The sequence below is a fragment of the Cydia strobilella genome, chromosome Z (genome assembly GCF_947568885.1).
Source record: "Cydia strobilella chromosome Z, ilCydStro3.1, whole genome shotgun sequence".
Taxonomy (NCBI): domain Eukaryota; kingdom Metazoa; phylum Arthropoda; class Insecta; order Lepidoptera; family Tortricidae; genus Cydia; species Cydia strobilella.
The window spans coordinates 13341074-13362484 of NC_086068.1; the positions used below are offsets into that span (position 1 = coordinate 13341074).

At 36.6% G+C, this 21411-nt stretch overlaps 1 protein-coding gene across 1 annotated transcript in view; it reads left to right on the plus strand.

Moving 5' to 3' along the window:
• LOC134754460 (dynein axonemal heavy chain 6) overlaps positions 1–21411 on the plus strand; it is a 123526-nt gene that overhangs the window by 28386 nt on the left and 73729 nt on the right. Inside the window, exons 21-41 of the mRNA XM_063690794.1 lie at positions 138–391; positions 662–780; positions 3455–3628; positions 4181–4340; positions 4629–4774; positions 5019–5170; positions 5307–5499; positions 6251–6390; positions 6544–6729; positions 7038–7193; positions 7273–7500; positions 7605–7825; positions 10608–10819; positions 11304–11416; positions 12610–12752; positions 12869–13061; positions 15658–15881; positions 17317–17572; positions 20277–20467; positions 20895–21067; positions 21160–21343. Coding sequence (XP_063546864.1) covers positions 138–391; positions 662–780; positions 3455–3628; positions 4181–4340; positions 4629–4774; positions 5019–5170; positions 5307–5499; positions 6251–6390; positions 6544–6729; positions 7038–7193; positions 7273–7500; positions 7605–7825; positions 10608–10819; positions 11304–11416; positions 12610–12752; positions 12869–13061; positions 15658–15881; positions 17317–17572; positions 20277–20467; positions 20895–21067; positions 21160–21343 — 3818 coding nt within the window. The remainder of the gene's footprint in view (positions 1–137; positions 392–661; positions 781–3454; positions 3629–4180; positions 4341–4628; positions 4775–5018; positions 5171–5306; positions 5500–6250; positions 6391–6543; positions 6730–7037; positions 7194–7272; positions 7501–7604; positions 7826–10607; positions 10820–11303; positions 11417–12609; positions 12753–12868; positions 13062–15657; positions 15882–17316; positions 17573–20276; positions 20468–20894; positions 21068–21159; positions 21344–21411) is intronic.

The window sequence follows — 21411 nt, forward strand, 5'->3', positions numbered from 1 at the left end:
CTTTTGTTTCAAAAGTACTTTTTTTAAAGCGTTTTTCAATAAAAATACATGTCAAGAATATTTTTTGTCGTTTTTTCTAATGCTAAAAAAACGAGGTATAAAGTTAGACTGTAAGTATTACGTATTGTATTGTACAGGTGGTACTAACAGTATCTCAGATAATGTGGGCCCAAGGTGTCCACGCCCTATTCGATCTGGATATCCCGCTGCGCATAGACACCGCGCTACTCGCATACGAGAAGAAATGCATAGCGGACTTAAACGATTTGGCGGCTATCACTCGCAAAGATATCTCATCGTTGTTTAGAAAAGTACTCTGTGCACTCATCACTGTTGATGTCCACGCTAGGGACACAATATCGCATATGGTGGAAAAACATGTACAGAAAGCGTTAGTATTATAAATTATGACAAATTGTATTTAAGTATACTTACAAATATGTACATGGAAATATTTAATTAATCTTAGTGATAACTGGAAGTACGTATCGAAACTTATGAAATCTAACAAGAATATTTTTTACACCTCGTTTCCTTCAATTTTAATCTTATATGTTAAGGCTACAAACAGGATTTTAGTATTTTCTAAGACGTATACACGTTTTATATAATCAACCATGTACTTTGTATTATTTACTTAACCAACGTAACAATATTTCAGGACCGACTTCGAATGGCTTAAAATGATTCGTTACTATTGGGAAGAGGATATAGACAACTGTGTGGCTCGCATGTCGAGCGCTATGTATATCTACGGGCACGAATATTTGGGCGCTGGGGGTAAGTAGTATTATCTATATATAAAAGTCCTGACTGACTGACTCACTTAAATCAACGCCCAGCCCAAACCGTTGGACCTAGAGAGCTAAATTTTTCACAATAGGTAGCTTTTATGACGTTAGTATCCACTAAGAAGGGGTTTTTCAAAATTCATCCCCTAAGGTGGTGAAAAAGGGGTTGAAGTTTGCATGGAGATCATATTTTTTTTGAGTGCAGGACTTGAAACTTCGTATAAAGGCATATTATTAAAATACAAGAAAAGTGAATTCAGCGTTTTTAAAAATTCATCCCCTAAATGGGTTAAAAACGGGTTGAAAGTTTGACTCAATTACAAATACTTCGAAACTTCCTAGAAAGGCATAATAGCCGATTACAAAAAAAGTAATATTAATGTTTTTGGAAATTCAACCCCTAAGGGGTTTAAAAAGGCGATGAAAGTTTGTCTTGGGGTTCAAATTTTATAATATAAATGTTTATTAATTATAATAATAATTTTTAAGAAAAAAAAACCGACTTCAATGGGGGATGCCGCTGAAAGTTCACTTATTGTTGATGGTGCACTCTTAGATTCCAGACAATGAAATGAAAAAGACAGCATCTTTTGCCTAATAATGTAGCAAAGGAGGTAAAACCACCCACTTTTCTAGTAGCATTTCGTTTCTGTAAGGGACGCAGTTCTAACCTAACCTAACCTACTTTTCTGATAGCATTTCGTTTCTGTAAGGGTCACAGCTCTAACCTAACCTACTTTTCTGATAGCAGTTCTGTTCTGTGAGAATCGCAGTTCAAAACCCAACCACCCACCTAACCCACTTTTCTAGTAGCATTTTCGGGTCCGGGTCTGGGTCCGGATCAGAGTCCGGGTCCGTGTCCGGCTGTCCGGGTCCAAGTTTGGGTCAGAATTCGGTCTGGGTCCGGGTCCGAGTTGGGGTCCATGTTCAGACACGGGTCCGGGTCCGAGTCCGGGTCCAAGTTTAGGTCTGGGTCCATAAGGAAGATAACAAATCGCTAAACGTGAACGTCGTGAACTATGTGTCATTGAAGAGTTCCGTTCTGATCATCATCAGCAGTTCCACTTCATCAAATGTCACTTTTTAAAATGGAAGTCCTGGATTTGTTTATAAAAATACAAAAATCACTATATGTATGCCTTTCACATTTGAGGAGTTCCCTCGATTCCTCATGGATCCCATCATCAGAACTTGAGCTTGACAAAAATGTTTCTTGAAAACCTAACTTGCTTAACAAACATAACGAAGAGGACAAATCGCCAAACGTGAACTATGCGTCATTGAAGAGTTCTGTTCTGATCATCATCAGCAGTTCCACTTCATCAAATGTCACTTTTTTAAATGTAAGCGCTTGATTTGTTGATGAAAATACTAAAATCACTATATGTATGCCTTTAACATTTGAGGAGTTCCCTCGATTCCTCATGGATCCCATCGTCAGAACTGCTTTTTGACAAAAACGGGACCAATCTGTATGTATATACTTACAATCAAAAAAAGAATTTTCAAAATCGGTCCAGAAATGACGGAGTTATGGAGTAACAAACATAAAAAAAATAAAAAAAAATAAAAAACATACAACCGAATTGAGAACCTCCTCCTTTGAAATCTTGAAGTCGGTTAAAAAAACAAGAAAACTCATTTCAGCGTTGTAAAAAATTCATCCCCCAAGGTGGTGAAAAAGAGGTTGAAAGTTTGTATAAAGATCAAAAATTTTTGTGAGTGTGGGACTTGAATCTTTGTATAAAGGCATATTATTAGAATACAAGAAAAGTTATTTCAGCGTTTTTTAAAATTTATTCCTTAAAAGGGTTAAAAAGAGGTTGAAAGTTTAATTGTATAGCGTCTAAAAAATATTTTAAGCTAAGAGTTTGAAACTTCGTAAAAAGGTATTTCATTAAAAGAGAAAAAAACTTATTTCAGCATTATTGAAAATTCATCCCCCAAGGTAGTAAAAATGGGGTTGAAAGTTTGTATGGAGATCAAATATTTTTTTGAGTGCGGGACTTGAATCTTTGTACAAAGGCATATTATTAGAATACAAGAAAAGTAATTTAAGCCAATAGTCATGCATGAAGCTTTTTTTCAGGAGTCCGTGCTTCCACTATGGGTTCACAATTTTAAATTTGAAGCACACTTGGACGTGTGACTTTGTCATATCATTTTGTATGGGGGCAGTGAACGTGTTAAGTAAATGGTCAATATAGGTTATTATTATATATTATATTATAGGTTAACACGAAAACAAATATATACCCCGATGACATTTTTTGATTGTAGAAAATACCTTATGCAGTGGCTAAAAAATCTAAACTATGATGAAACAGAGGCTTTACTACAAGGTCACGCTATATGTTTTTCAAAATAAACAATTATCCAACAATCTCTATCACACACACACAACACACACACACACACACACTAACATACGCGCGCTCTGAGTTATTGAATTTACGCATGTAATGTGAAATTGTAATTATATACTATGCAATAAAATTTGCAAATATGTGGTTTATTTCGGAAACAGCTATTGTAAACATCAAACGGAAGAGCGGGGTTTCCTGACACAGATGTATACATTCATCTACTAGGAAATTCCAGCCATTATATTGTAATTGTAATTTCATTTGTTACCCAAACAAACATATTTTTTTTCATTATAGGTGTATTGGTGATAACGCCTCTGACAGACCGCTGTTACTTGTGCCTCATGGGTGCTCTGCAGTTGGACTTGGGCGGCGCCCCCGCCGGCCCGGCCGGTACCGGAAAGACGGAGACCACGAAGGATTTAGCCAAGGCTCTCGCTATTCAGTGTGTCGTGTTCAATTGTTCTGAAGGCAAGTGAACAGAGTAAAGATGCTTACCTAGCTCCTGTATCCTACCACTAACGGGTTTTTTTTGACACAATAAAGGTTCAACTCATAAAAAAGCAATCTGAGGCAATAATTTTACCATGCCTAAATGAAAGGTTCTATATGAACTATAAACCTGTATTATGCGGGTGTTAAATTGTTTAAAAAGTCATCTCTTTTTAGTAACTGTTATAATGTGATTTATTGCTTTTGTTCCTACGAATATTGAATTTGTTCTTCGCGACCACGACCTGTAACCTGTGTCGAAACGTCGGTAAATAAAGGTAACAAAATAAATTCGCGATAGACCCGACTGTAAATGTGATTTAATATGTGAATGGTACACGGAAAGAACATGTCTAGTTGTTTTAAATGTTATATTGTTCTTTATAATTTCCGTTGACTATACCGAAATATTTATAGTTAAATTGTCTAACTCACTGGTATCTCCTTGTAGAACTTATAAATATTTGATATCCGTAATACGATGTCTGTCTCTCTACCTACAGATTGATAAATATGTTAATTTGATCACAGGACTTGATTACAAAATGATGGGCCGTTTCTTCTCCGGGTTAGCAACATCGGGCGCGTGGTGTTGCTTCGACGAGTTTAATCGAATTGATATCGAGGTGCTCTCAGTTATTGCTCAACAACTCATCACTATCAGGAATGCGAAGGTGGCAAAGCAAAGCCGGTAGGTCTAAAAACTTCTCGGAGTAAAACTAAAACATCTACCATCCCCAAATATAAAGCTTTACGTTCGCGGAACCCCTGCGCAAAATTGGTCCAGTAGTTTCTTTAGTGCTTGCTTCAAAGTGTGCTGAGTGAAATTACAGTGGATCGTATGCGCCATGAAGCATGAAACAATGTCGGTTACGTAGCGTATATTAAATAACCACTTTAATTTCACAGTAAACCTGAACCAAAAAGATTTGACATAGTTGCGTCCTTTATCATTAATTAAGTAATTTTATTTTTACAGGTTTATGTTCGAAGGACGGGAAATCAAACTGGTCCGGACCTGCGCGGCTTTCATCACCATGAACCCGGGCTACGCGGGCAGGACTGAGCTGCCTGACAACCTGAAGGCTCTCTTCCGGCCCATATCGATGATGGTGCCCGATTACGGTAATGTTTCTTGTTCCAGACTCACATTTGCTACGAGATGCTACGTCGTAGCCCGTAGCAAATGAATTATTTTATTTTTTATTTTTTTGCCGTAGAGGCATATTGCATGCATCAAGTGATCAGTGTTTTATATTGAGATGAGAATTTCCTAGCCCGTAATCTTTATAACACATTTTTAACATCCCTATAAAATGTAGGTACATAAAATCTGACGTATAAAGATATGTTTAATGTGTGTTCACAGCCCTTATAGCAGAGGTGATCTTGTATTCTGAGGGTTTTGAATCATCGAAAAGTTTATCGAAAAAAATGGTACAAATGTACAAGCTGTCCAGTGAACAGCTTTCTAAGCAAGACCACTATGATTTCGGGATGCGGGCAGTCAAGAGTGTCTTGGTAAACTTTAAAATATATTGATAGCTAAATGATAATTTACGCTTGAGTAGAATGGGTATACGACGAGACTTCTGGACAAAGACTGAAACTCATCTAAGGTTCCTTCGCAGAAGTATTTCATGAGTTTTTTCTGTAGGTGATGGCCGGTGCTCTGAAGCGAGCCAGCCCCGACCAGCCCGAGGAAATGACCTTACTATGTGCTCTGAACGACAGCAATCTGCCAAAGTTTCTAGCAGCCGACGCTATTTTATTTGCTGGCATTTTGTCGGATCTGTTCCCTGGAGTCGATTTGCCAATTCGAGATTACGGAGTTATGCAGGAGTGTATCAGTAAGTATTCTAAAGTTTGCAGATAGGATTGCAGAGAGGTCGAACGTAAGTCGAACTGTTGTAAGTTGTGAAAATTGAATGTTGAGATTATGGTAATATTTGAATTACTTCCTCACTAAGTCACTATAGCAGCACATTTTGCAGACAACTAAGTATCCCTCATAGTAAGTAGCCTTTTCTTCAGCTTGGCTTTTACCACGCTTTGTGATACTAAATGATTTTTAAGGTATTCCAACCATTATGGTTGGGAACGAAAGACTGGTGGTGGTCGAGCAATACGTGTATCTTGGACATGTTCTATCATTTGACAAAACACATCCAGCTGGGATGGGCGGCATTCAATAAACTAGCGGACATCCTCAAACCCGTTAACATTCCACAATGCCTGAAAACTCGCATCTTTAACCAATGTGTCCTGCCCACCATGACCTACGGTGCCGAGACATGGACGCTCACTAAGGAGGCTGTGCATAAAATCCGAGTGGCACAGAGAGCCATGGAGCGCGCCATGCTCGGCATCAAACTTCAAGACCGAGTGAGGAATGTCGAGATCCGACGCCGCACCAAGGTGCAATACCTCGGATACGTCATTAACAAACTTAAATGGAGCTTCTGGATGAGATTGGCTCAGGACCGAGACAAGTGGCGTACTCGAAGAGAGGCCTATGCTCAGCAGTGGGCGATAAAAGGCTGATATGATGATGATGATGAATTAGGTACTCTGTTTAATTCTTGCCTTTCGTGTTAACAGTAAAATGCCTACTGGCGAAGAAGTTACAAGTAGAAGCGTGTCAGATTCGAAAAGTAATCCAGTTGCACGAGACGATGATTGTAAGATGGGGTGTTATGTTAGTCGGTCCGACGGGCGGAGGAAAGACCGTGGTTTTACACGTGAGTACAGTTTTAACCACATCTCTTGAAATTCTAAAAGTAACAAATAGAAAATCTGTTGATTTTGAGACATGGACCTCCAGACATCCTCCAGATACATTTAGGTTATTATTAAAAAACTTGAAACTGAAATAAGGTGTCAATGCGTTTTAGATACTGGCCGATACATACGAAGGTTTGCATGAAGCGGGTGTGAAAGGCCCACAAAACCAGCTTGTGCACAAATACATTATGAACCCTAAGAGCTTGACTATCGGCGAGTTGTACGGTGAAGTTAATCTACAAACCCTCGAGTGGCACGATGGGATACTGCCGCTTAGCTTGAGAACTGCCGTGCAAGTATGACATCTGCTTACGTATTTTATGTTTTTAATACTAATATTTTATTTTTAAAGTAAGTATATTGTAAATTGCAGTAAGATTTGTTAGAGACAGGCTATTTTTTTTTCTTAATTATTTACGAGCGTCAGCATTACATTATAAAGTCGGACCACGCTAAGTTTTATGCCAAGTAATACCTACGCCAAGTATGGAGTTTAATATATGCGTTTTTACTGCCAAGTTTATGCAAAGTTAGTTTGGTCAGAGTTTAGTTTGTATGTTTTTACATTTGTAAGCGCTTCACTCATATACCTATACTTACTTAGTGCGTGGAAATGGATCATCAATGGTTGATCTGCGACGGGCCAGTCGACGCCGTCTGGATTGAAAATATGAACACCGTACTAGACGATAACAAAATGCTGTGCTTGTCCAACTCCGAAAGAATCAAACTAACTCCATACGTACATATGGTATTCGAGGTATGATTTTCTAAAGATTTAGTATAATTTCGGTACAAAAAAATCGGAAATAACCAAATTATTTTGCATGGCTTTCAAGGTGGCGGATCTGGCTCAAGCTTCGCCAGCCACTGTCTCGCGCTGTGGCATGGTTTACATAGACCCACACGAGATGGGATACCTGCCATACGTGCGCTCGTGGCTTGAAGAAGGCGTAGAAAATAATCTCTTTAACCAAGAGAACTCCGACTTTCTATACGAACTGTTCAAAATGCTAGATGTAGGAGTTCTCCACGTGAACACTAAATGCTCTGTTGGAATAAAACAGGTGTGACAAGGAATTATTGCTAATCATGATTTGAGTAACGTGGAATTATATTTTAATTTTAAAAATTATTGATTGAAATAAAAAGTAAACTATTTTTACGTCAGGTTGATATAAGCAAGGTGTCTGCACTTTGCTACCTCATGGGAGCTTTACTGAGTGAGCCCGGAGAGCGATTTGCAGACAAGGCGGCTATCAAAACCTACATAGCCTATTGTTTCATTTTCTGCTACATTTGGTGCATTGGAGGGAATATCTTGGAAGGAAATCGCAAAGGATTTGAAGAGGTGGTCAAACGACAGTTCGAAGAGTTCGCGGAGGCCGAATAGTACGTGTCCAAGTAACGTCCAGGGGACGACCTATTAGTGTGATTATGATTAGTGATAACGATTAACACAATCAATTCACTGTCAGGAACCGCCTAACTAGTGGGCACTCGTAACTTTTGCTTAAATGCCAGACAACCCACTAGGCGGGTTATTGCTGAAGGTAGCTATAGACACAAAATAAATAAATAGATAGCAACAGACTACGCCAAAGAGCAGGCAACGCAGTGGCGTCGCAAGCAAAGCAAAAATATAAAATAAAAAAAGTTTAAATTATTGTATTTTTTTAGGTATGCATATTTAATATGTCGTAAAGTACAAAATTCATTCGGGATTGTGAATTTGTGATTTTTAAGCATTATTTCAAAAACCAATTGGAGCCGCTTCCAATAGTTACGTTATTTATGCTTAGATTAAAATTGCTTTGATTTACAAAGCACGTAGTACACGTAAAGATCTCACCTTACTTATAAACCGAATAAAAGTAACAGAATGTTTGATTATGGAACTTGGCACAGCCCGTGAGCTGGTGACCGCCTAATGGGCGCTCTGCGCACACTAACTGTACCTACTGTGTTGATTGTTATGTGGCCTCTCAAGCCGTTTAGCAGGCGCCTAGATATTGCATGGTTTTTGGAGACATTTAATTGTTTGTCTGCCAGTGAATGTGTGAAAGTGCTCAAATATTTTTGTGCACCCTGTACAATATAAATTGACAGGGTATATTGGTTAACTTATACCCTGTCTAGTATTATAAACAACATTGACATTTCATATTGACATTTCATTTTTAAATCATTTCAATGCAGAATTTGACTATTTTATTTTATTTATAAATTTTATTTCTTTTTGTTGGTTTGTATGATTATCTTATTTTTTGTTTTATTGCTTATTATTATTTTTGGTTTACATTTGACGATCTCTTTGTGAGTTTGTGATATTTTTAAGTGAAAATAAAATGTAATTTCCAATTAGAAATAAATATATCTATCTATCTATAGACAGTTTACAGTCGCCAAATAGTATGAAGATGTCATCCCATGAAATATCATATTTTTCCTAGGCAGTGCGTTGTCGACGTTTGTATAATAGTCTAACCCGTTCGTATAAAAATACCGCAAATCGATGTACAGGTTAGCCGTTTGGCACACACATACTAGAGGCCAAAACAAAATTTTTGACCCGCAGTTCCTAAAAAAATTTCGCTGGAGTGGTAAAACATTTTTTTTTGAATGGAAAAAAAATAAATCCAAAACCTATCGTATGTGGTATCGGTATCATACGAAAGGGCTTTTTGAGGCGATTCTAAAAATATATCACATCATTACATTTCGGGCATTTTTTTTTTAATTAAAACAAAAAGAATTTTCGAAACATACCAAGTTTGGGCTCCTCCAGACACGATATGGCTGATTTTTTTGTACAATATACCACAAATGATACGTGATATCCTCATGTCTAACTCCAAGAAAGCAATTTTGAAAATAATATCATTAACAATTTTTTTTTTTTAATTTTTCAATTTTACAAAGTGACACAGTTCTACTTCAATACCTATTTCACGAGACTTATGGAACTATACTGCAGGTACGGTACATATTAATCATAAAATGATACGTAATATCCATATATTCAACGGGAAATACCTCTTTAACCCTTTAACTGCGCCTTTTCATCAGTTGGTATAATTTGTTTAGTTATTGACACAAAATATCAAGATTGTATCCTCCAGCTACGATATACCTTACTCATTTTTTTTGTACAATATACCACAAATGATACGTAATATCTTGATATCGAACCCCAAGAAAGCAATTTTGAAAATAATATCATTAACATTTTTTTTTTTTTTTTCAATTTTACAAAGTGACACAATTCTACTTCAATACCTATTTCACGAGACTTATGGAACTATACTGCAGATACGGTACATATTAATCATAAAATAATACGTAATATCCATATATCAAACGGCAAATACCTCTTTAACCCTTTAACTGCGCCTTTTCATCGGTTGGTATAGTTTGTTTTGTTTTTGACACAAAATATCAAGATTGTATCCTTCAGATACGATATATGTACCTTACTGTTTTTTTTTTGTACAATATACCATAAATAATACGTAATATCTTGATATCTAACCCCAAGACAGCAATTTTGAAAATAATTTCTTTAAGATTTTTTTTTTATATTTTTCATGTGTATAATTTTTCAATATTACAATATTGAGAAATTTAAAAAAAAATCTAAATGAAATTATTTTCAAAATTGCTTTCTTGGGCTTAGATAATAAGATATTACGTGTCATTTGTGGTATATTGTTATATTGTACAAAGAAAAATCGATAGGGTATATGCTCGAAATGTAATGATGTGATATATTTTTAGAATCGCCTCAAAAAGCCCTTTCGTATGATACCACATACGATAGGTTTTGGAAAAAAAGATTTTTTTTCCATACAAAAAAAATAATGTTTTACCCCCCCCCCCCAGTGAAATTTTTTTAGGAACTGCGGGTCAAAAATTTTGTTTCGACCTTAGTATGCGTGTGCCAAACGGCTAACCTGTACATCGATTTGCGGTATTCCTTTGAAACTGGGGTCGAGCGGCTTCCGCTATAACCCCCATACTTCGCACATAGCCAATATGCAATACTAACTACCTAATCAGGACTTGCGCGGTAACAAGTACTCCTTCTTTCCTGTAATCATTAATAAATATATGAATACGTTAAAACAAGGCAAACTATTTGGAAGATTCTGATTTGTCAAATATTCTGTTGCAGTTTTCCGCAAGGCTTTAACTTTTTTGACATGTACATGGACACAAAGCAACGTAAACTAAAAGTGTGGGCCGAAATCATACCAGTGTTTGTGTATGATAGCGACAAACCATTTTTTGAAACGTTGGTGCCTACCGTTGACACTGTGAGATATGGTTATTTGAGCGAGAAGCTTCTTGGAGCTGGTAAACCTGTCATGTTTACTGGTGGAACAGGTAAGAAATTGATGAGTTGTAATACCAGTTGTAATACGAATAATACGCTTGATACCTTGCCCCGTAGACAACATGCCAATCGCTAACGCTCCGTAGCGAACGAAACGCAACTGTCTCTCCATATTAGTGTGAACTAATATGGAGAGACACAAAGCGATTCGATGGCGAAGCGATAGTGATTGTCTCCTTAGCTAGGCCGCCTGGATACCTCCGCACGTTGCGCACGTTCACACTAAAGTACCTACATGAAATTATCTCAAAATTGAGGTGGTCTGCTATGAGTGCCATGACCTTAAACTGCCATGATACCATACTAGTAAATAGTAGGTAGGTACTAATAGGTATTCAACTTAAGAATATTGTCTTCATCAAAGTACCTCCTCGCCTCTACGTAAAGTACTAAAAATTAGTTTTGGTTTTCTGATCTGAACATTTCCCATAGGTATTATTAATAATCTAATTAATATTAATAAATAATGAACAGGCGTGGGCAAAACTGTAATTGCCGCGGAGACCCTCAATAAGATGGCAACTTCTGGGATCTTCATACCCGTAATGATGAGTTTCTCAGCACAAACCAGCAGTACGCGGACACAGGTATTTTTTTGTAAAGCTGCTTACATGTGCTTTATTTGCCGCACATATTAGTAAAAAATATCCATACTAATATTATAAATGCGAAAGTCTGTCTGTCTGTCTGTCTGTCTGTCTGTCTGTCTGTGTGTTCCCTCTTCACGCTTAAACCGCTGAACCGATTTAGATGAAATTTGGCATAGAGATAGGTTGAGTCCCTGAGAAGGACATAGGATAGTTTTTATCCCGAAAATCATCCCTTAAGAAAGTAAAAAGCGGGGTGGAATTGAGATAATTAACGAAGTGCCTGCTAATTTGTGTGCATAATATGCTCAAATTTAGATTGCTATGAGAATTTTTCCAGGCGCTATACTTACTTTAGCTGCTGTTACTAAGTCCGCGCAGACGAAGTCGTGGGCAAAAGCTAGCTTTTATATAAAACCAAGACAAGTGCGAGTCGGACTCGCCCACCGAGGGTTCCGTACTTTTTAGTATTTGTTGTTGTAGCGACAACAGAAATACATCATCTGTGAAAATTTCAAATGTCTCAGCTATCACGGTTCATGAGATACAGCCTGGTGACAGACAAACAGACAGACGGACAGCGGAGTCTTAGTAATAGGGTCCTGTTTTTACCCTTTGGGTTCGTAACCCTAAAAATGAACAAATTATTTATTTATTTAATTCATTTTTTTACCTCACAAGTATTTTTACAGCTTAATACAATAGTGTAACTATTCTAATAATCTTTTTTAGTCCTTCAATATATATATACAGGGTGAAATTGTTTTCTCTGACCATTATTATGAGTTTAAATATTGAACTATTATGCTGGTCGAACCGCGCGGGCGCACCGATCTGCTCGGTAAGGCGTCGCGTCGCTGACTAGAGCCTTCTTGTTACGCTGACCCTCAACTTAATTAATGAATTCATAAAATCAGCATTATTCATGAAGTATATGTTATAGGCGTAATACAGGCTGAATTCATTCATAGAACACGATAACAAATCAATATTTTCGGCTATTAAGTTAAGCGCCTTACCAAGCAGATCGGTGCGCCCGCGCGGCTCGACCAGCATTTAGTTCAATATTTAAACTCATAATTATGTACTTCATTATAATTTCCTACATAAGTTTAGTCTTTTTTAAATGTTATTAGTGTTACTGCAAAAAACCTATAAACCCAATTGATATCCTTTGTTTATGGTATCTATAGGAAGTGATTGAGCTGCGATTGGACAAGCGGCCTCGTAAAGCAATTGGAGCGCCACTGGGCAAGAAAGTTATAATATTCATCGACGACGTCAACATGCCTAAGTTAGACGTATATGGCGCGCAACCTACCATCGAACTATTAAGGTAAGTACCTGTGCAAAATATAGGCACAGATCGAAGGAAAAAACCTTAAAAAACAAGCTACAAATGAGGTTCGTGGCAAAAAAATATCTAGGTACCCTACTATTATAAATTGGCAGGCAATTTCTTGACTTCGGTGGTGTATACGACCGCGACAAGCTGTACTGGAAGGAGATCCTGGACGTGGTGCTGGCGTGCGCGTGCGCGCCGCCCGGCGGCGGCCGCAACCCGCTCACGGCTCGCTTCACGCGCCACTTCGCCATGTTTTACATATCGGCGCCCAACTCGGATGCTATGAAGACTATATTTAAGGTAAGCTACTGACCACTCATCTTTATCGTCTCTGTGTGTCGGCATCACATTTGAGGTTATGCACACAATAACATGTCATTTAATGATAACGATATTTTAAACTAGCGGTTTTTTTTCGTACAAGTAGCTAATTCTACAGCAAAATTGACCAACAACTTTCTTTTAGCTATTTCGCTTAAATATCGGACACCTACACCAATGAGGATATAATACGATAGAGCGGTACTGTCATAGTAAATTTTGTAACCACTGTAAATTCACTGCCATCTATCGACATACTTTAAAACTAAAAATGAAGATTTATAAAAATACGTTAAAATGTATTTAAATATGGATAAATGATATTTTTATTTGCATTAATTATTTTTATATGATTTTGACCCATGTTCTTTCACTGATATGCGTTAAAATTATAAATAACAAACGAAACAGTCAACGCCCTCTATATTTATCTGATCGAGAAACAAATTTTCGTGATTTTCGAGGCACGTTTTTTCCTTAGACTGTATCCATCTATTACGGAGTTATATCTATCTTTGCCTACACTTAAATTACATTCACTCATCCGTTCATTACAAGTAGATGTGTATGTAATCTTTTACCACAACTTTCCTGCGGACACCAGGGCCGTGTTGCATAATAAAATACAACTAATATTACAAACGGATCTCCTTTCCTAATTCCACTTATTAGAAAAGGTGTTCCGCTTGTAATATTAGTTTGAGTTTATTATACAACACGGCCCTGGTGGTCACATCTAGACCTGGACACCTGGACTTTCATAGTTTCTAAGATAAAATAAAATATGATTCTAACATTTTGTTACATAAAGTACATATCTATCTTTACAATCTGCTTTAAAAATCTCGCACGTATAAATACAGTAGCGACCAAAAGTATTTTGACAATGATAATATCTTTGTTATTGTATGAAACATAATTGGTTTCTCAAATTCATTTTTGATAAGGTAAATTAATGGCTTAAAAGCTCCTTGAAACACGTAAAAAGCTTAGTTTCATCGAATGAAAATATAAACTTAGCAACGAGAAATGGCAATTTACTGGTTCAAAAATATTTTGACACTGAATGATTTTACAATTTTATTGATAACAGGCGTTGCAGAATTTAACATGCCAAAACATAATGCATATTCGAACGATTTCAAGCAAGCTCGTGCGGCTACACTTTAGCTATTAGTTATTCTGTGACTTTAGAAAGATTAGTAGCAAGCTGAGGTTTTTCGGACTTTTGGTGTAGCACTGAACCTGATTACAGTCTGGAATAAGCAGGTCAAGGCTGGAAACTGCATCATAAATAAGCCTACAAGCGGTTCTCCTCGAAAAACGACTTCTACGACTGATCGTGTAGAGTTAGACCAAGTAAAGTCTGCAACGATTTTGAAAGCATACGCAGTGCAAGTGTTATTTGTAAGTCATAATTTCATAGAAGTTTGACGTTTAAAATAACACTTGCACTGCGTGTGTTATCAAAATCGTTGCAGACTTTTCTTGGTCTGACTAATAAAAAAAAAATTAGTAGAAGACTCATGGAATGTACTCTTCCAACGATTAAAAATGAACCAAAAAAACTATAACGTAAAGCAAAGGTAGATATAACTCCGTAATAGATGGATAGAGTCTAAGGAAAAAACGTGCCTCGAAAATCAAGAAAATTTGATTCTCGTTCAGAGGGCGCTACTAGCTTTGGCCAACTGTCGTATAGATGGCGTTGACAGTTTCGTTTGTTATTTAACAATTTTAACGCATATCAGTGAAAGAACATGGGTCAAAATCATGAAAATAATTAATGCAAATAAAAAAATCATTTATCCATATCTAAATACATTTTATCGTATTTTTAAAATTATTTATTTTTAGTTTTAAAGTGTGTCGACAGATGGCAGTGAATTTACTGGGGTTACAAAATTTACTATGACAGTACCGCTCTAGTATAAGTTACTCTATGCGTAAAGTAATATTGAAAGAGGTTCATTTGTCAAAATACTTTTGATCGCTACTGTAGAAGTGACATGCACTGCTAGTATGTAATACCAAATCAAATTCAGTTTTTCGAAAGTTTAAAAGGCGCAAAAGTGAATTTAACTCTATGCTACGCCGTAGCTCGTAGCGGTAGCTTCTGCTACGCTGTACGCTCGGGTAGAAAGAAAAAAAGTGTCTTAGGGTGGTATTCGACCTGTACAATTTCTTTGTCCAATGTCATTACGTCTCACATTTTGCTTAATGAGAGAGTGAGACACAATACACACAAATACACATACACATTGGACAAAGAAATTGAACAGGTGGGAGTACCATCCTTAGCACAATAAACGCTGGCTGGTCATGCGCTAGTGTTAGTACATCCTGTCGACAACTTCCGCTGGCTGGTAGTGCTGTAGACTCAAGAAAAGTCCGGTTTGTAAACTGTATCCACTTGCGATTTATTATGGCGTTCGATAACTGTTCATTGGATAAGATGCCTCGTTTTCATAAAACTAGGGTCTAATTACCTGCGTAATTTAGAGAACACCAAACTTTATCGTGTGTAACCGAAAAATTGCTAAGTATTAATAAACTGTAAATAACATTTTTTTAGGCTATTCTATGTGGGCACATGGAGGACTTCGTATCGGAAGTCTCCTGTTTAGGTGAACCTATAGTAAACGCGTCAGTGGAAGTATATCAGAAGATTTGTGCGGAGCTGTTACCCACGCCAGCAAAATCGCATTATGTATTCAATCTTCGTGATTTGTCCAAGACCATGCAGGGATGCTTGCAAGCAGATGCTGGCTATATGCGAATGCCACAGGGAATGCTAAGGTACCCATTTTTGCTTATCAGTTTAATTGTCAAGTACCATAAATAGTCTGGTAAAAAAATAGTAACAGAAGAATGAAACAAAGATGTTGTTTTTTTTTCTCAAGTCCGACTCACTACGCTTAATTGCAGACTTCTTATAAGTTTTCTTTTAATCTGTAGGTAAAGAACTATTTCCTTTGTTTTTTCCATCATTTAAGGGGGGATAAATTTTTGCCTATTTTTTTAAACTATACTTTTTATTTTATTTTTCCTTTTTTTATTTTTTATTATCAGACAGTTCCCTTTTTTACTTTTGAAGTACGGAAGCCTCAAAAACAATCATCCCCTTATTTGGGGTCTAAGAAACAGCATAAAAAGAAAAGTGTAAATCTCAGTGCCTATATATCTACTGTGATACTCCACTGACAAGCGACTTTTGCCAAACTATAGTCTTATCTAGACAACGGTCTATATAGAGATGCCTTAATTTATTTAATACACATTTTTTTATTTATGAAATAAATCAGAATAATATTAGTTGACCTCTAGATTAAGGGAAAAACAAAAGATAAGATAAACAGAATATAATTATTTTTTTAATATAATGGAAATATCCATCATTTGCAGAATCAAGTCTTAAGCTGAGTACTAAATAAATTAAACATATTTTTTATTTAATAATTCTTATTCTTATTCTCACAATTAAAATATTTATTAGTTATTTATTGTATTAATCCCAGGGGCCCGTTTCTCAAAAGCTTGTAACTTGTAATACAAGTGGAAGTCCCTTTCTAACAAAAGCTGTCAAAAAGCGACATCAGGGGCCCGTTTATCAAAACCTTGTAGCTTGTAATACAAGCGGAAGTCCCTTTCTAATAAAAGCTGTCAAAAAGGGACTTCCACTTGTATTACAAGCTACAAGCTTTTGATAAACGGGCCCCTGCTTGTATTACAAGTTACAAGCTTTTGAGAAACGGGCCCGATGAGGGATATATTCGCCATATTTTACGAGCGAAGTCGTTGCATGATGATTTAAATTTCCATCACTTACTTTCGAGTTATTTTATGTTCGAATTTTGAAAATGTATGCACAAAAAGTAACATTATATCAAATTACATGATACACATTTATGATCCCGCGTAAATCAATACCTTCGCAGTTATATCCTCCAGAATACAGCTTGAAAGTCAAACATTTTCGTAATTGGTGCGCGCGTAACGGCGAACCTGCGAATTTAATATAAAAATTCTGTTTATTTATTTTTTCACAACTACGTTCTATTTCACGCTGTAGTTGTTAAAAGTCAGTCTTAAAAATAAATATCAATCACCTCCAAAAGTACCTTTATTTCATAGGACAATGTTAGGATGGAAATTTCCATCACCATGCAAAGAAGGGTTAAAGATATATCATATCAATTCACACAGATTTTAAGTCACTTGCTTTTTTTTTCAGATTATTTTACCACGAATGTCTCCGAGTTTTTCATGACCGCCTTATCAATATCCAAGACAAGAGTTATTTCTTCCATTTGATGAGCAAAGTCTGCCAAAAGAACTTTCAACAGCCCATATTAGATGTACCAGAAGATGAAATCATTGAACACCCACCTATGCTCCTTTTTGGCGACTTCCTCAACTCTGCGGTGCCTAAAGAAAATAGGATGTACCAGGAGATACCAGATATGCAAAAACTTATGATAGTTCTGAATGTAAGTACGTGATTCTACAATGTGTTTGGACAGCAGAGCTATAGTGGAGCCGTTTACCACGTATAGGAAGTACGATGAATTTTATCACCCCTTACACCGATTTATTTTCTCAGCCGTTTCATGGCGCCAAACACGGGCGCACTTGGTTGATTAACCATTATCTGCCTATTTATTGGTAGCATATGTGTAAAAGAAATGTCATTCGGCAGCTTTTTAACTATGACAGAAAAGTTCCTACAACTATTCGAAACTATTAATCAAAGAGAAAAATTGTCTCAAGGTTTTTTTTACATATCATAAATTTTTCAAAAACCACACTTTTTTTATTGTTTACAAATGAAGGCATGTTTACAAAAACAACATAACTACACTAGACATGAATTTACAGGAAACGAAAAAAACTAAATGTCTTCTTATATATTAGTTATTGGACATAAACATTGTATAGGTGATTTTAGTAAGTGGCCAATAGTTCCGAAATATACGATTACACATTTCAAAGACCAGTATTTTTGGAAAAAAATTAAAAAATAAGTTCGTCACTTATGCTGTTTTTTTAAAAATTTGTAAGAAAATAAAACAAGTTTCTATAGAAATTATGTTTTGTATTCTATCAGAGAGGTACAGATTTATCTTACTTAACTAGTGGATTTACTGATTTTGGAAAATTGGGGTCATTTTTGGACACTATCTTCTGCTCTACGTGTAGATCCTGCTTAGACGAATGCTATGATATCAAAAACTCAAATCCGCAAAAAATGTTAGTTATGTTGTTTTTGTAAACATGCCTTCAAATAGTACAGAATATTTGCTAAGAATTTACATCAAAATCATAGCGCAAGCTATATTTCACAAGTTACACGAATCGAAATAGGTATAGGGTGATTTGTATTGTGTATACACGGTGTTTCTTTTAAACTCCTTGTTTTAAGGGCGCATTCCTGAGCTTAAATTAAGTTACTTTCTCAAAGACCGGTACAACAATACTTTACCTGTATTCTAATTAACTCAATTTCGGAGATAATCAAAATTTTATTTCTATCTAATAAGTAAACGTAAATAAACGGGAACGGAAACGGAAATAAACGGGACGGGAGGAAGGCATAATATTAGAATACAAGAAAAGCAATTTAAGCGTTTTTAAATATTCATCCCCTAAAAGGGTTAAAAAGGGGTTGAAAGTGAATTTATTACAAATGCTTTGAAACTTCTTAGAAGGGCATTGTATAGGATTCCAAAATAGTTATTTGTTATACAAGGGTGCAAAGTTGTATTTTACCCGCGAGTGTGGAATTGAAACACGAGCAAGCGAAAGGATTCTATAGTTGAACCACGAGCGAAGCGAGTGGTTTTAAAATAGAATCCTGAGCGAGAAGTAATTATTTAATTATTTTACACGAGAAGTAAAATACATTTGCACCCGTGTGTAACACAAAACTTTTCCCCTCACTATAGCAAGGAAAGTGCAACATACACAGGCGTTAGATCATCTTAATCAACTGGAATCACTCATTTTTTACGATATTATAAAAAAAAAACTCTGGATATTCTGTACTTTTACGTGAGCAGTTTTTAAGTAAAATTTTTGTTGACAATATTGACATTTCTGACGTATGAAATGTCAATGATGCGTTTTGAAATTGCATCAACTTAACTTGTGCGTTCAGAATTATATTTAACATAAGTAATTCTTAAAAAACAACGTTTTTTATGGAATTTTAAGGTTTATGACTTAAAATCATTAAATAAAGCTAAATCTGGTATTTTTTATTAGATTCTCAAACCATTTATTTAATGATAATTAATATCGAACGAACCGATATTATGAGCGTTTTACGTTTTGTTATCTGTCAAGCTACTTAAACACGCTCCATCCAAGGTCAAATTACTTTCCCCACTAGTGGATAAAATGCGTTTTTCCCCGCTTGTTTTAAAGGATAAAAGACGGCTTTCCGAGCTAGTGAGGGGAAAAAGTTATTTCAACGTTCTTAAAAATTCAACCCCTAAAGGGGTTAAAAAGAGGATGTAAGTTTATATGTGGTACAAATTTTCTTTTAAGCTAGGAACTTGACACCGTTGTTGAAAAGTTTGTATTAATAGTTTCGGGAGCGAATATTTTTTTTAAATAGTGGACTTGAAAATCTTCTCAGAGGGTCGAGAGGGATTATATCGGGAACAATTTTTATCAGTTGGGATCTTGAAACTTCGTAGTTTGTGAAAGACAAATTTCATGTGTTGTATAATTATTAACAAATGATTAACCGTCCCTACTGATATCTTTTGCTGCATAATGTTCTATATTATGCTCATGTAGAATATATAACCTCCAACATACAAATCCACGCGTACAAAGTCGCGGGCGACAGCTAGTAAGGTAATAAGCCCCCTATGAACGTGTACACGTGCCTAAAGGCTCGTTTACATATTGGATAGTGTTTCTAGTATTTTTCAAACTGGAAGGGTACGATGATAGATGTCATTTCCATACAATTTATAACCTAAAATAAATTGGGTAAGTAAACAATGCAATATGCAGCATTTAATTACTTTTTATGAGAAATTTAAAAAAAGTATTTTTTTTATTAACTATGCCATTCAGTTTCCTTAAATTTACATAGCCATTCCCCGAAGTTAATGGAGTTTAACTTTGATCTCTTGTTGCACAAATAACTATTGGAACCTCGTGAGAAACATTTGTTTGTAGGAATACTTAGAAGAATATAACTCGACTGCGCGGACCGAGATGCACTTGGTTTTGTTCACTGACGCCGTGGAGCATATAGTCAGAATTGCGCGTGTGCTGCGAGCGGAGAGAGGGCACTGCCTCATGGTGGGGCCGGGCGGCTCGGGCCGTCGCAGCGTCGCTACCCTTGCTGGCCACGTCAACGAGTGCAAGTAACTTATGGGATAGAATAAATAATAATAATAAATAAATATTTGGGGAAAACCTTACACAGATCGACCTAGCCCTAAACTAAACAAAGTCTGTACTATACTATGGGTACTAGGCGACGATCCGACGATATACATACGTATATAAGGTAAATACTAAATACATACTTATATACATAGAAAACACCCATGACTCAGAACAAATATCTGTTGTTCATCACACAAATAAATGCCCTTACCGGCATTCGAACCCGGGACCATCGGTTTCATAGGCAGGGTCATTACCCACAGTCCCCACTAGCTAGGCCAAACTGGTCGTCCTTTGAAAGAAAGTTTGTTTGCTGTGCTCAGCTCATCAAGCTTAGTATTATTCTAGCAATAATACCAAGGTATCTTTGATATTAAGTTTAGGAATTGCGTTCAATAACAGATGCATGGGCATGGAGCTGAAGCGTAACTACGATACTCCGGAGTTCCACGACGACCTCAGGCTCATGTACATGCGCGCGGGCGTCGCCAACGAAGACACGGTGTTTCTCTTCACCGACACGCAAATTACGAAAGAGGGCTTCTTCGAGGATATTAATAACATGCTCAACTCCGGTAAGTGGTGTGAAGGCATCGATTTTTAGTATATGTGTAAAGACAACGTGTTTTAAAATTGAACAGAACCTTGAATCTCAACTCTTAATCAGGTGAGGTGCCTAACCTATTCGAAGGCGATACATACGAGCAAGTTCAGACGGGGTGCCGGCCCGACGCGGCGAAAGCCGGACTGAACCCCGCAGACCGCGACGCCGTATACACCTTCTTCATCAACCGAGTGCGCGGCAAACTGCACCTGGTCATCTGTATGAGTCCTGTCGGCGAGGCATTCAGGTTAGAAACATTGTAAAGGGAAGGTTTTAGTCGCACACCAACGACACGACAGTTGGTTGGTTTAGATG